The sequence below is a fragment of the Babylonia areolata genome, chromosome 4 (assembly GCF_041734735.1).
Source record: "Babylonia areolata isolate BAREFJ2019XMU chromosome 4, ASM4173473v1, whole genome shotgun sequence".
In the NCBI taxonomy this organism is placed as follows: domain Eukaryota; kingdom Metazoa; phylum Mollusca; class Gastropoda; order Neogastropoda; family Buccinidae; genus Babylonia; species Babylonia areolata.
The window spans coordinates 36291920-36305428 of NC_134879.1; the positions used below are offsets into that span (position 1 = coordinate 36291920).

Below are 13509 nucleotides of genomic sequence, written 5' to 3' on the forward strand. Positions count from 1 at the left end.
CCTAAAGAGTCAACAGCTTGCAATGAACGAAGGAACTGCCAATGGTTAGGTCGTTATTACCGCTTCTGAGATGTTGTATCTTGCATTGCAGTTTGGATAGATAGTGTATATGTGTTTATGTATGTTTACCACGCAGGCTGGTATCTATGTTTGTGTCTGATGTAGATCGTGGAATTTACAAGAAGGAAAGATGTATCTTGTTCGTAGAACTCCTCATGAAACGATGACTGGATTAGTGATGATTTTGTAAATGAATAAATAAACAGATAAATGAAGATATATGCGTCACACGATTAATATCCATGATGATGATTATTCGTTTTTTGTTGTTTTGTTTTTTGTAAAACACCTGCAACACCAGGGTGCAAAGGAGAGCCCTTTTCAGAAACTGTTCTTCTAAAAAAAAAAGACAGACCCTACAGTACACACACACACACACACACACGCACGCACGCACGCACGCACGCGCGCGCGCACACACACACACACACACACACACACTCAAACTAACCTCCTCTTACATCTTATTCCGCCACTCTCTTGATCAGTAATCTGTAATTGAAATTCTCAGATAGCTAGGATGCACAAAGCACTGTGTTCAAACTGTGTTGTGGATGACTGAGAAATTGACAGAGTACTATCTGCATGGACAGCATTTTGTGTAGGCCTTGCAAATTGTCTAAAATAAGTGCACATGTGTGTGTTTTGTGTGTGTGCATGCATGTAAATATATGTGTGTGAGTGAGTGAGTGTGTGTGTGTGTGTGTGTGTGTGTGTGTGTGTGTGTGTGTGTGTGTAGTAGTAGTAGTAGTAGTAGGAGTAGTAGGAGTAGTACTAGTAGTAGCAGAAGTCTTCAGTTTAACATCTTTCTACTTGAAGTGATATTAGACACAAAGTGACAAACACACACACACACACACACACACACACACACACACACACAGATTTTGGTAGGGTGGTAGTGGTGGTGGTGGTTGTGGGAGTTGGGTGAGTGGGAGAAGGAGGGTGTGTGTGTATGGAGGGGGGATAGGAAGGGGGGGATTGTGGACTGAGGGAAAAAAAGATTTGGGAAAAAATGTATGTGTGTGTGTGTTTGTGTTCTCCTTTCATTGAAATAATTGATATCCCTTATTTATTTATTCATTCTTTCATTCAATCATTCTTTCTTTCTATCTGTCTTCATTGATCAAACCATTTTGTTCTCAGTCACGTGTGATGCAGTAATGAACGTCTACCTTTGTCAAAAGAAGGGATCATAATTCCTTTTTAATTAACTTCTTTTAATCACTTTAATTTGGCAAGCAATGCTTTGATTTAATCATTTTGATATCATGGAAAAAAAAGGGGGGGTGGGGTGGGGAACAAAAGTTATTGACAGATCAATATTCAGTTGAAAAAGGTTTGGGTGGTGGTGGTGGGTGGATATAGAACTACATTCTAGTTCCTGTAAATGTTCTGCTAGTAAAAACTGTCACTATTGATTTTATTTTCCCCTTATGATAATGTGAACAGTTTCAGTATCATCCATACATGAAAAAAGATTTCTTTGCCAATTTATCAGAGCAGATTATAATCATCAGAATGATTTTTATGTTATTTATTTCTGAAATGTTTTTGTTTCATTTTCTTGCCTGTGCAGTCTTCACAGGAAACCACCTCTGCCTGTATGAGAGACCATGCACCATCTTTTCAAAACCACACTGAGTAAAGAGCGTGTGAGCATGTACTGCTGAAGAAGGTCAACAAGTTTGAGTCATCACGCATTGCTGGTCATGCATAAGAACGATGTTCCACTGCTGTGCTTGATGGGACTATCCACTACATTGTATTCTCTGGCGGCGGTGAGCCATGCCTGGTTTACCCTGCCCCCTCACAGCTTCTATGGCTTGTGGTCTGTGGAGTTCTGTGACTTTCTGCAGTGTCAGATCATCCCTGCTTTGTTTTCCGATGAACCAGGTATGTAGGTTGTAACACAGTGTGTGTGTGTGTGTGTGTGTGTGTGTGTGTCTGTGTCTGTGTCTGTGTGTCTGTGTGTGCTTGCATGCATGTGTGTGCGCATGTGCATATTTGCATGTGTGTGTGTGTGTGTTATTGTTTGAGTGTGTGCATATGTGCTTGTGGGTGGGTGTGTCAAGTCAAAATGATTTGTATTAAGGGTAAAAGAAAAAGCTTATACAACTGTTTTACATCATGTGTGTATCTTTCTTTGATTTAAGGTATTTTCACTGTATGTGTTGATGTTTGGGAGGTGGGGTTGGCATGGAGTTTTAAGGGGGTTGTAGAAAGGATAAACTATAACAATGGAATAAGTAATTCATAAACATCTGTGAAACTGCAGTTATCAACATGAACAACAACAAAAGTAAAATTAAGTATCGGTATGCCGCATCACAGAATCAGTCCAGTTGGACGATATAACAGGGATTCAGCAATTTTGAATAATAGCAACACTGTGTGTGTTAGTGTGAGTATGTGTGTGTGTTCTTACATGCATGTATGTGTGTGTGTGTGTGCGTATGTGTGTGTGTATGTTTGTGTAGATGTGTGTGTGTGCTTGTTTAGATGTGTGCGGTGTGTGTGTGTGTGTGTGTGTGTGTGTATGCATGCATGTATGTGTATATATGTGTACACATGATTGTGTGTGTATGTGTGTTTGAGAGAGAGAGAGAGAGAGAGAGAGAGAGAGAGAGAGAGCATATATTATCATTCTATGTATAGGTGGATTCATACTTAAACAAATGATGTATACTTACATTGGGGGGGGAGGGGATGAAGAAGCAAATCAGGGGGCTTGTGACATTAGAGAGTATTTGTTTGTGTAACTTTGAAGCAGTGAACATAAATTTGAATGAGTGTATAAAGATATGTTGTAAAATCTTAAAATTTCCTCATAATTTTATTTACATTAATTTTTAGGTTCTGGTTTGTTAAAAAAAGATATAAGACACAAGTGCACTGGAACATAATAAATATGAGAAATGAATGTAAGCTTGAACTTGAAGGGAGGCAACAAGTAACACAAATTGACAAACATCATATACTTGTTTACTGTCTTCATTTTGATTTTTGATCACATGAGAAATCCGCAGGTTTGTGCCCATATGTTTTTGTGGTACCTGATCACCCCCCCCCCCCCCCAACCCCCAACCCCCACCCCCTCACTCTGATGGAACGTAAGTCCACAATTTTCATATCTATTTGAGAAAATCCAGTTGTTTCTTAGTCTGCCACGCTAACACCGAGTTTGTTCTTATTCAGTCATAAGAAACAGGAGACCTTCATGATGACAGAAACTGTCAGAGGAAGTGAAAGTGTTATAACTTATATAAATAATAAAGAAGAAAATAAAGAGACACTCTAAAATAATTGTTAATCCAATATGCAATACAGTGAAATGAATCGGAACAAATTTACATTGACGACTGAAAATGAAAATGAAAAATACAATAATGACAAAATTTGGAAAAATGAGAACGTAACAGTCTAAGGGAAACAGCTCTATCTCAATGCAGACTGTTTTGGGAGCAGAATTCTGTCCCTTGGCACACGTTGTGCACAAGGCAATGAATTAGTGCTCTTTACAGCATTGTTATTTATCTATCAATTCATTTATTCACCAGACGGTTTCTTTCTTGTGTTTTTTAGTGTGTGTGTGTGTGTGTGTGTGTGTGTGTGTGTGTGTGTGAAAGAGGCTGGTGTTGCTGATTATGGAGTGATCATTCTTTCTTTTCTTCTTCTCTCTGGCAGACTGGTACCATGTTCTTCAGTTACTAAGTGTGGTGGCGTGGGTGGGGTTGGTGACTGCACTCCTGCTGCTGTTGCTTCCTTTGTGCATGGGGAAGCATCTTCCACAGCTGGTCACTGCTCACAGGACCTCCCTCATCTCCACTGTCTGTCTTGTATCAGGTGAGGAGGGAATTTTCACATTGCCACCTTTTCTTGGCATCTTGGGCTTTTGTTTCTGTTGTGTGTGTTTGCTTGTTCATTCGTTTTTCAATTTTTTTTTTTCTCGTCTTTCCACTTCAAGCTATTAAAACAAGTGAAGGGGAGTGGGTGGAAAAAGTTGGTGTTAGATTTAGAAAGAAAATAAAGTAGACAGAGAAAGAGGGACAAAATATAGGGGAGGGTAGTCAAAAGTCAGAAGCAATATTTGTCTGTTGCCTTTCAGTAGTATAAAGTAAACAGATGAATGAAAGAATAAGACCTCTCAGTAGTGTGTGTGTGTGTGTGTGTGTGTGTGTGTGTGTGTTTGTGGAACAGTTTACCATGATTGTGTCTCATGATAAGTAATATATATTAGCAACTATGAATATTAAAAGCATCACCTTCCAAGCCACATTTACCAAGGAACAGGGCATAAATTATTTAAGTGTGAGTTCTATAAACAAAAGGAAAGTACTGGTCTGGAAACAGAATAGATATTCCTTTGTGAAATATTTGTGTTGTCCATGTTTGAAGACATCTGCTACACCTTTGAAATGTGCATAAATTAAGACAGGACTTTGTATAAGATTTTCTTGTTGTCTTGTTTATCTTTAACTGTGGTGTATTGAAACGTGTTTCAAATAAGAAAACTGTTTATGTTGTCAGCGACTGCCATTCTGGCCAGCCTAGTGGTGTTCTACAGCAAACTGTGTGAGAGCAGCGACAGCCAACCACACATATCTTGGTCGTCCATTTTGGCTGCCATTGCCTGTGCAGGGGACTTCACAGTGGCTCTTCTGGTCATGAAGTCTTCCTCATGAATGATTTACTGCACCGTGCGTCTCAGTATGTGGGAACAATTTGGACAGCACTGTGTTCGTCTGGAGCTGGATCACTCTGTGCACAGGATTTCATCCTAAGTATGGGTAATTTGCTGTTTTAGTATCCTGGATTTGGGAAGCTATTTTAGTGAACTGTTCATGACTTTTGCAATTTCAGCTTGTGAGAAATGACATGTAGCTGTAATCCTACCTTCCAACAATATACTTAGAAACAGTGAAATGACCCATACCATTAATGCAGATCAACACTTGTTGAGTCAAGTTGCTATTAAAAAATTCTTTTTATTAGTTTACCTTTGCATGGTTGAGGGGAGGGAAGAGGCCAGGGGGGTTTGGGGGTGCCAGTTAATGATAAGAGTATCTCTATGATTGGCACACACTTGAGAATGCATCATTGCTCACAAGTTTTTAGGCCTGATAAGATGGTTGCATGTTAGTGTAGCTGCTGAATCTATATCAAAATTAAGTACAATAATTTTCAGAATATGAGTCAAAACCCCCAGAAATTAGGTCACATTATCTACTAATGGTAAGTGTGCTTCAACTTTGTATGAAAGTTACCATTAACTTAAAAGATAATTTCTAGAATTTAGGAAACTAAAATAGGAAATTACCCCGAGTGCGTTCTGTTTGAACTTGTGATACCTTGTAAATGCAGATTTTCCCACCTCCTTCCAACAGTGAGCATGTTTGCTCAGGATAGATCTTTTCACACGATTCGTTCTGTGATACTCTATGTTTCTTTCTTAATGTGATCAGACTCTAGAAATCCTTACATATACCCTTAAACTGTTTATTATGTATGTGAATCTACTGATTGAAATGGAGAACACATTGTGCATGTCTTTTCTTGCAATTTTTTTTAATTCTTTTTTAGTCTCTTCATTTCCTTACTGCTTTACAATCCATCCAGCTAATCATATTAAGTGTTGTCTTTACACTTGCAAGCTGTAATGTTCCTTTTCTGTTACTTGAATCTCAAAAGTCAAATTACATGTGCAGCTTGTCTTATACATTTTTCTTCCCTTTTGACAATATTGGGACTTGGACAGAATCAGGGCATTTGTATTTACTTTTTGTTTTGGGTTTTCTGTTTGTTTGATTCTGTTGTTGTTCATCTTGTAGGCTGGGTTCTATTGCAAATTTATTGGTGGTTTAATTGGCTTATTGTTTGCTTCCTCTCATGGGGATGCCAGGGGTCTTTCAGTATACATACATAGCATCCCTGTCTTCTGGAAATTCTGTGCTAGAAATTTCCTCTTTTCTATCACTCTCTTTGTTTTTTTCAAGCAAGCCTTGACACTTTTTTCTCTTTTCCTCAGTCTGTCATGTACTGTCTGTGCTGTTTTGCTCTGGCGATTGGGTAGTGAGATGTAAACACTGGGATAGGTAATTGCTGCCCATTCTGCAGTGTTATTTGCCTGTATGTCCTTTTTTGTGTACTTTTTGTTCGGCTTTAAGTATTGTTTTTTTTCCTTTTTTATGATATTTTGTAATCTGGGGATGACAGATTAAGCCGAATGGCTGGCGTCCTCAGCATGGCCTGGTCTTATTTGCCCTAAGGAGCTAAATGGTTGGGATACTGTGTCATAACTGTGTTTTGTGGGTTTTCCTTAGTGTCTTTTTGTAGATGTGACAGTTTTGTGTTGATGCGCTTGAGCATTTGTATGGTTTGACTGTCCTGATATGGCCCTGTGCGGTCGACTGGAATATAAGCAACAAGGACAAGAACAATATTGTATGCTTTGAGTGATCATGTATGATTTCAACACTTGCACACATACACACATGCCTCCCTCCCCCCAAGCCCCTCCACACACACACACACACACATATTCACCGATCAGTCAGTGTGTCCCAGCTGGCATAGAATGTTTCAGTGGTAACACTGGTGCGTGTTGGAGTCATGGATGCTGCTAAAGCATAGACAGAGCAAGTACAAAGCAGGCTGTCAGTCTGTGACAAAAGTGTACACTGCTGGCCATAAATACTTTATCAGTTCAACTAAATCTTTTGTAAATGACTGATGCTTTACTATAGTGTGAAACCTGAAATGTACTGGGTGGTGTTCATTTGTGTACCAGTCCTCTGTTCTTGAAAAGATCTTCATGTGGAGATCTGGCTCTCTGTTTCAACTCCTTCCATTAATACCTGTACACAAACATCTCTGTTTTGAATAGTAAATGCAATTATTTGAGAGAGAGACAGAGAGAGAGAGAGAGAGAGAGAGAGAGTGTGTGTGTGTGTATGTGTGTGTGTGTGTGTGTGTGTGTGTGTGTGTGCATGCAGAGAGAAGGGTGAGAAAAATTGCTTTTTATCTATTTGACGATTGTGAGCTGGCATTTTAAGATTGAAATTATATAAACATTTAACATTGTGCGTTTTTTTTATTGAAATTATATAAAAACATTGTGTTTAAAAAAATTATAATTATATATATAAACATTGTGTTCTTTTTTTCTATCAAGATTATATAAACAGTGTGCTTTGGGCTCTTCTCTTATGGAATGAGCTATGTCAGTCAATGAAATACTAATATTGTTATCCTAATAATGTGCAACCGGTTCCAGTTTTGTTTTATTGTGCTGGATGTTCCAAATCGATGTAATAATTATGACTGTTTTATTTATAACTGCCATTTCACTGTATATACTGATCTTCATATGTTCAGTCTGTTTTGATGACAGAGGGTGCTGGTGGATTTTATTATTTTCTGTCTTCACTAACATGAACATTGGATTGTGTATATATAGACATGTCTCCCATGTCCCGTCCATCAGTGTAAAATGTGAACCTTGCCATGGATTGTGAACCTCTCCCTCCACCCACCTTTCATCACTGCCCACCACACAGTTTGTTCAGTCTGTTCCTTCAACTGCCTATTTTTTTATTTTGTATTTCTTTTTATCACAACAGATTTCTCTGTATGAAATTAGGGCTGCTGTCTCCAGGGAGAGCGCGTCGCTACACTACAGTGCCACCCATTTTTTTGTATTTTTTCCTGCGTGCAGTTTTATTTGTTTTTCCTGTCGAAGTGGATTTCTCTACAGAATTTTGCCAGGAACAACCCTTTTGTTGCCGTGGGTTCTTTTACATGCACTAAGTACATGCTGCACACGGGAGCATCCGAATGACTAGCGTCCAGACTACCACTCAAGATCTAGTGAAGGGGGAGAAAATATCGGTGGCTGAGCCGTGATTCGAACCAGCGTGCTCAGATTCTCTCGCTTCCTAGGCGGATGCGTTACCTCTAGACCATCACTCCACTGTCAAACCACAATGTATGTCTGTAGACAGTGGGATTGAAACAAAATTATCCAGTGTTCTTTGAACTGATGCAGCTGATTTGGTATGCTTCTTCTTTGCATGGTGTCCAGTTTTGGCCGATACAGGGGTAGATAATCATGTTGATTCTGTATCAGTGGAGAGGGAAGTACCCCTTTGTTTAGCCTTCCATTCGTTTACTTATCTAGCCATTGATCCATTGGTTTTTGTGTTGCACAGCTTGCTCTTGCTTGGCCTCAGTTATTGCTCTTGCCTGTCCTTGTGGTTTTACAGGAGAAATTTATTGTCTGTGTGCATGCATGTGTCACTGTGTGTGTGCATGTGTGCATGCCTGCCTGCATGTATGTTGTGTATGCCTGCGCTTGTGTGTGCTTTCTCTCTCTCTCTCTCTCTCTCTCTCTCTCTCTGTGTGTGCTGATGAAATGAACTGTTGATATTGGGCAGAGACCAGTATTGCATCACCGGCATTGAATAATTGAATACAACAGTGGGTTTTATGATGGCTGCAGCAAAGTGTGTGCAGTTTTCATTGACTGTTGCAGTTCTGTGATGGGGGCAGTTGTGATACTTGTATTATTGTGATGTATATATGTGTTGTAAGATGTAATGATTTTCTGAATGGTCCCTTTGCATGACAATATATATAGTGAGTGTGACATTCGTTTTTTTATCTTTTATTTTCTTTTGACATAGCTTTATCTAAAAGTATAAAGACACGTTCATAGATACATGACAAGCGCTGACTGCAACTCAGATCATAGGTTAGTTCGTGCAAAGCTCAGGCTAACCCTGAAACCAGAAGAGAGGAAGGGATTCCCAAAGCCAAAGAAGCTTCAGGTCGACAAGCTGTCAATGATGGAGGAGGAATTCCAGAGGGAAATAAATGAAAGGCTGAGAAACACCAACACCCCAGGAAATACACCCCTTGACAATGCAAGGAACTTAAAAGCATCCTTCAGAAAGCTACAGAAAAAGTAGTTGGCTTCTCAACAAGGAAAAGTCAGGATTGGTTCGATGAAAACGACGCGGAGATACTAGAACTCCTCGAGGAGAAAAGGACATGGCATGGAAATATGCTCAGCTCTCCTAATGACCAGAAGACCAAAATGGCTTACAGAACAGCTTACAGCAAACTGCAAGCAAAATTGAGAGTCATGGAAAACTCATGGTGGATAGCATTGGCAGAACACACACAAATGTATGCTGATCAGGGAAATTCCAGTCTTCTATGAATCACTTCGCGCAATATATGGTCCAAGCTACCAACTGCAGGCACCACTGCGTTCTTCGGATGGCACAAGCCTACTTGTCGACAGGCAAGCTATACTACACCGATGGACTGAACATTATGGAAACCTGTTTGGGGAAGAGAGGACTGTGGCAGTAGCGTCTATAGACGACATACCTCAGGAAGAAGTAAAGATGGACCTGGACAACGCCCCCACACACGAAGAAATGAAGGCAGCAATAAAGAAGCTGAAGTGTCACAAAGCACCAGGCATCGACGGTATCCCAGCAGAGGTTAAAAGCATGGAGGAGACACCCTCATTCAGAAGCTTGAGGAGCTATTCACATCGTGCTGGAATGAAGGAGTAGTGCCACAGGACATGCGGGATGCAGTGATTGCCTCCCTCTTTAAGAATAAGGGTTCCAAATCAGACTGCTCCAAATACAGAGGCGTCACATTGCACTCCATTGCTGGCAAGATCCTCGCCCGAGTTCTCCTGGACAGGCTCATCCCATCCATTGCTGAGGTACATCTCCCAGTGAGCCAGTGCGGCTTCAGAGCAAATAGAGGAACAGCTGACATGATCTTTGTGCTGAGGCAGATCCAAAAGAAGTGCAGAGAACAGAATATGAACCTATATGCAGCATTCATAGGCCTCATGAAAGCCTTCAACACAGTCAGCAGAGATGGCCTATGGAAAATAATGACCAAACTGGGATGCCCTCCAAAGTTCCTTGCAATCCTACAACAACTCCACGAAGGACAAATGGGTCAAGTGTAATGGTGATTACTCTGAAGAATTCCCTGTCAGCAATGGAGTGATGCAAGGCTGCGTATTAGCCCCTACACTCTTCGCGATCTTCTTCAGCATGATGCTGAGAGAAGCAAATGAGGATCTAGACGAGGGGATTTATATCAGATTCAGGACCGACGGCAGTGTATTCAACTTACGAAGGCTCATGGCCACACGAAGACCTCAGAAGAAGCTATCCTGGACCTGCTCTTTGCAGACGACTGCGCCCTCCTGGCACACAGAGAAGAAGCTGTGCAGGTCATCGTAGACCGTTTTTCACAGGCAGCCAAGGCATTCAGTCTGACTATAAGTCTGAAGAAAACTGAAGTCCTCCACCAAAAAAGCACCAGGGACCGTGTACACTGCTCCCCACATAAGCATTGATGGCCATCCCCTTAACACGGGAGAGCAATTCACCTACCTGGGCAGCGTCATATCGATGACGCTACAGTGACCAAAGATGTGGACAACCGCCTCTCAAAGACAAGCAGTGCATTTGGCCGCCTCCAGAAAAGAGTATGGAAAAACCACTCATTGCGACTCTCTACAAAGATGAAAGTCTACCGAGCTGCTGTACTGTCAACACTGCTATATGGATCAGAGACATGGGTGCTGTACCGGAAACAAAGCGGCTGGAGCAGTTCCATCAGAGATGCCTTTGGTCTATCATGGGCATCAAGTGGAAGGACTACATAACGAACATAGAAGTCCTAGAAAGAGCTCAACTGCAAATCATCGAGTCAATGCTCATGCTAAAACAACTTCGCTGGGCAGGACACATCACCCGGATGCCTGACACTCGCATGCCGAAAGCAGTATTCTGTGGAGAGTTGGTCCAAGGTAAACGCAATACAGGCGCACCACAGAAAAGATTCAAGGACCAACTAAAGAAGCAACTATACCAAGCGGACATCAACCCCAAGACACGGGAGCAGTCAGCATCAGATAGAGGTAGCTGGAGATCTTCAGCGCTCATGGGAACCCAACACTTTGAGGAAACCAGACGACTGAACATCCAGGAGAAAAGAAGAAGGAAAGACCTATCGCCCAGGTCCGCAGCCCAGCAACGCAGGTCAGATCTGCACCTGCCCACAATGCCACAGACTTTGCAGATCACGGATTGGACTAATTATTCATCAAATGCATGCCGCCCATCCCTGGCGGGAACTTCCCACTCATCTTCGCAAGCGAAGAACCAGCCATCATCACTAGCTGGATTGTGTCTTCTGCTCGCCCCATCCATGATCTTCCTCGTCCTAGACGGCCGCCTTTTGGTTCCTTGACAGCATCATGCAGTGGGTTTTGAGTGTTTTCAAATGCTCTTAGTAGGTCTTAACCTGTTCTAACTTGTTTCTGGCCTGTACTGAGGGAAGGTCAAGCAGGTATCGCATGGTTTCCGTAGGCGTGTCTTTTGTTGTTCCAAGGATCAGCCTCTTAGCTTCATTTTGAACTCTTTCTAATTTTAGGAGGCTGCTTTGAGACGGTGTTGTTAGCTCAAGACCGTAGTCGATCACACACCGAGAACGAGTGATTGATATAGCAGGAAGAGGTGGCGTTGTTCGATACCTTTGGTTGCCATTGGTTTTAAGAGTGAAACACCCGTTTTGCATTTGAGAACGGTATTTTCCGTATGTTTTCTGAAGGTCAGCATCCTGTCGAACTGTATTCCTAGGTAGCGTAGGCATTCGGTTTTCTCGATCTGAATTCCGTCGAATGACACAGGTGGTGGTGATTTGCTCGCGGTTTTGTTGTTGAGGGTGCACAGCAACGTTTGGGCATTCGCTGGATTGATGGAAGATCCAGTGTCCTTGCACCGTTGAGCGATATTGTTCAGTTGTTTCTGGACGGCTTTTGTTCTTTCTTGAGCATCTTTCGAAGTTTTGAAGACCAGGCCGTCATCCGCAAGAGTAAGCACCCGAGCTATTCCATTGTTAAGTCTGCAAGGCCTTTCGTGTAGACGTTGTAGAGGACAAGAGAGAGCGGAGACCCTTGTGGCAGTCCCATGGATAGTTGGGAAGGTGTAGACATCCAACCTCCGAGGCGTAGGACGACGATTCTTTCATGAAGCGCCGCTGGTATCCATCTTGTGAGTGTCAAACTTACTCCATACCTTAGTAGCAGCTCCATGAGGTGCGCAAACTGGACTTTATTGCAGGCATCTTCAAGGTCGATTGCTACTGCTAGTATTTCTTCTTTTCTTTGAAATCCGTCATATGTCTCATATGCGAAAGCAGCCGCCTTGTCCCTTGTAGACTTACCTGTTTTGTAAGGGAGAATGTGCCTCTGTTCAAAATCCCTTGCAAGTTTCCTGGCTATTATGCGTTCCATGAGCTTTCCAGCAACGTTTTGCATGGTCAGGATTCGGTAGCCGCTTACCTGACGATGGTCCTTTCCTGGTTTTGGTATGAGGGCACACGAAATAAACTCCTTGCCTTGCCTTGAAGCTGTGTGTCTAGTCCTCCGGCACATGTCACACCCATAACCATCCAAACACATAATTATCCCACAAATATTTAAAGAAATGTCTTCATGATGGTGCTCTTTTGTGAAAATTTTTAATTTTCCTATTTTTATTTTCTGTAGTTAAATATTTAATGAATTTCTATTCAACCGCAGAATCTCAATAATGATTGTACAGACCATTGTCCAGATCAGAAATTGTGATAACTGGTGTTCTGATAATGACTGATTTGTGGCCCAATCTTGGGGAAAAGAAGAAAGAAGACAAAAGTAAATGTCTTTTATCACTATCTTTTGTTGTGCTTAACATTTGACAACAGAATTTTAAGATCATATAGTTGAAAAGGAAATATTGTTTAGAAGAAAAGTAACATTGATGATTATAGTTTGAGAAGAATATGTGAGGTTCAGTTCAATATTTTCTGGAAAATATGATGAAAAATGGATACTTAACTGACTCCAGTTTGACTCAGAATTTATATATCTGAACTATTGATGGGCAAATAGGTGTTCATTACAATGAGTTGATAAGAAGAATGCAAGGAATGTGGAGGAGAATGGATCAAATCCATGTGATAATTTATGTATGGAATAGCAGAAATTGGATGCATGAACTGCATACAAAAATGGATGCTCGACTGGTTTGCTGCTGTTTGAAGGTACTATGTTGTGTTGCAATCTGTTTTCTGATAGCTGCTTAAAAATGTTTTTATTTCTGACTCTGAAAAACAGGTATGGATTCCAAATGATCGTCTATTGTTGATGTTGATGGATGTCAGAAATTGTATTTGTTAATATAATGAAGAAAAAAAAAGTTCATATTTTTTTCCCAGTTTGACAGAACGATTATCATGTTCCTTGTGTTTGGTTAAAGTGTGACAAACTGATTTTCTTAATATGTAATTTGTGTTCAGTGATTTTCTTCATTTCAGGATCTGGATTTGGTGGCCAAATGAGAAAAATATTAAATTTCTTTA

The 13509-nt window shown here is 41.0% G+C and overlaps 1 protein-coding gene across 1 annotated transcript; it reads left to right on the top strand.

Annotated features, from left to right (window-relative positions):
* On the top strand, positions 1-13509 carry LOC143281125 (uncharacterized). Its single transcript, XM_076586111.1, has 4 exons — positions 1-44; positions 1640-1956; positions 3748-3906; positions 4591-13509. Exons 2-4 carry the CDS (start codon positions 1773-1775, stop codon positions 4743-4745), a joined length of 498 nt encoding a protein of 165 aa, XP_076442226.1. The 5' UTR covers positions 1-44; positions 1640-1772; the 3' UTR covers positions 4746-13509.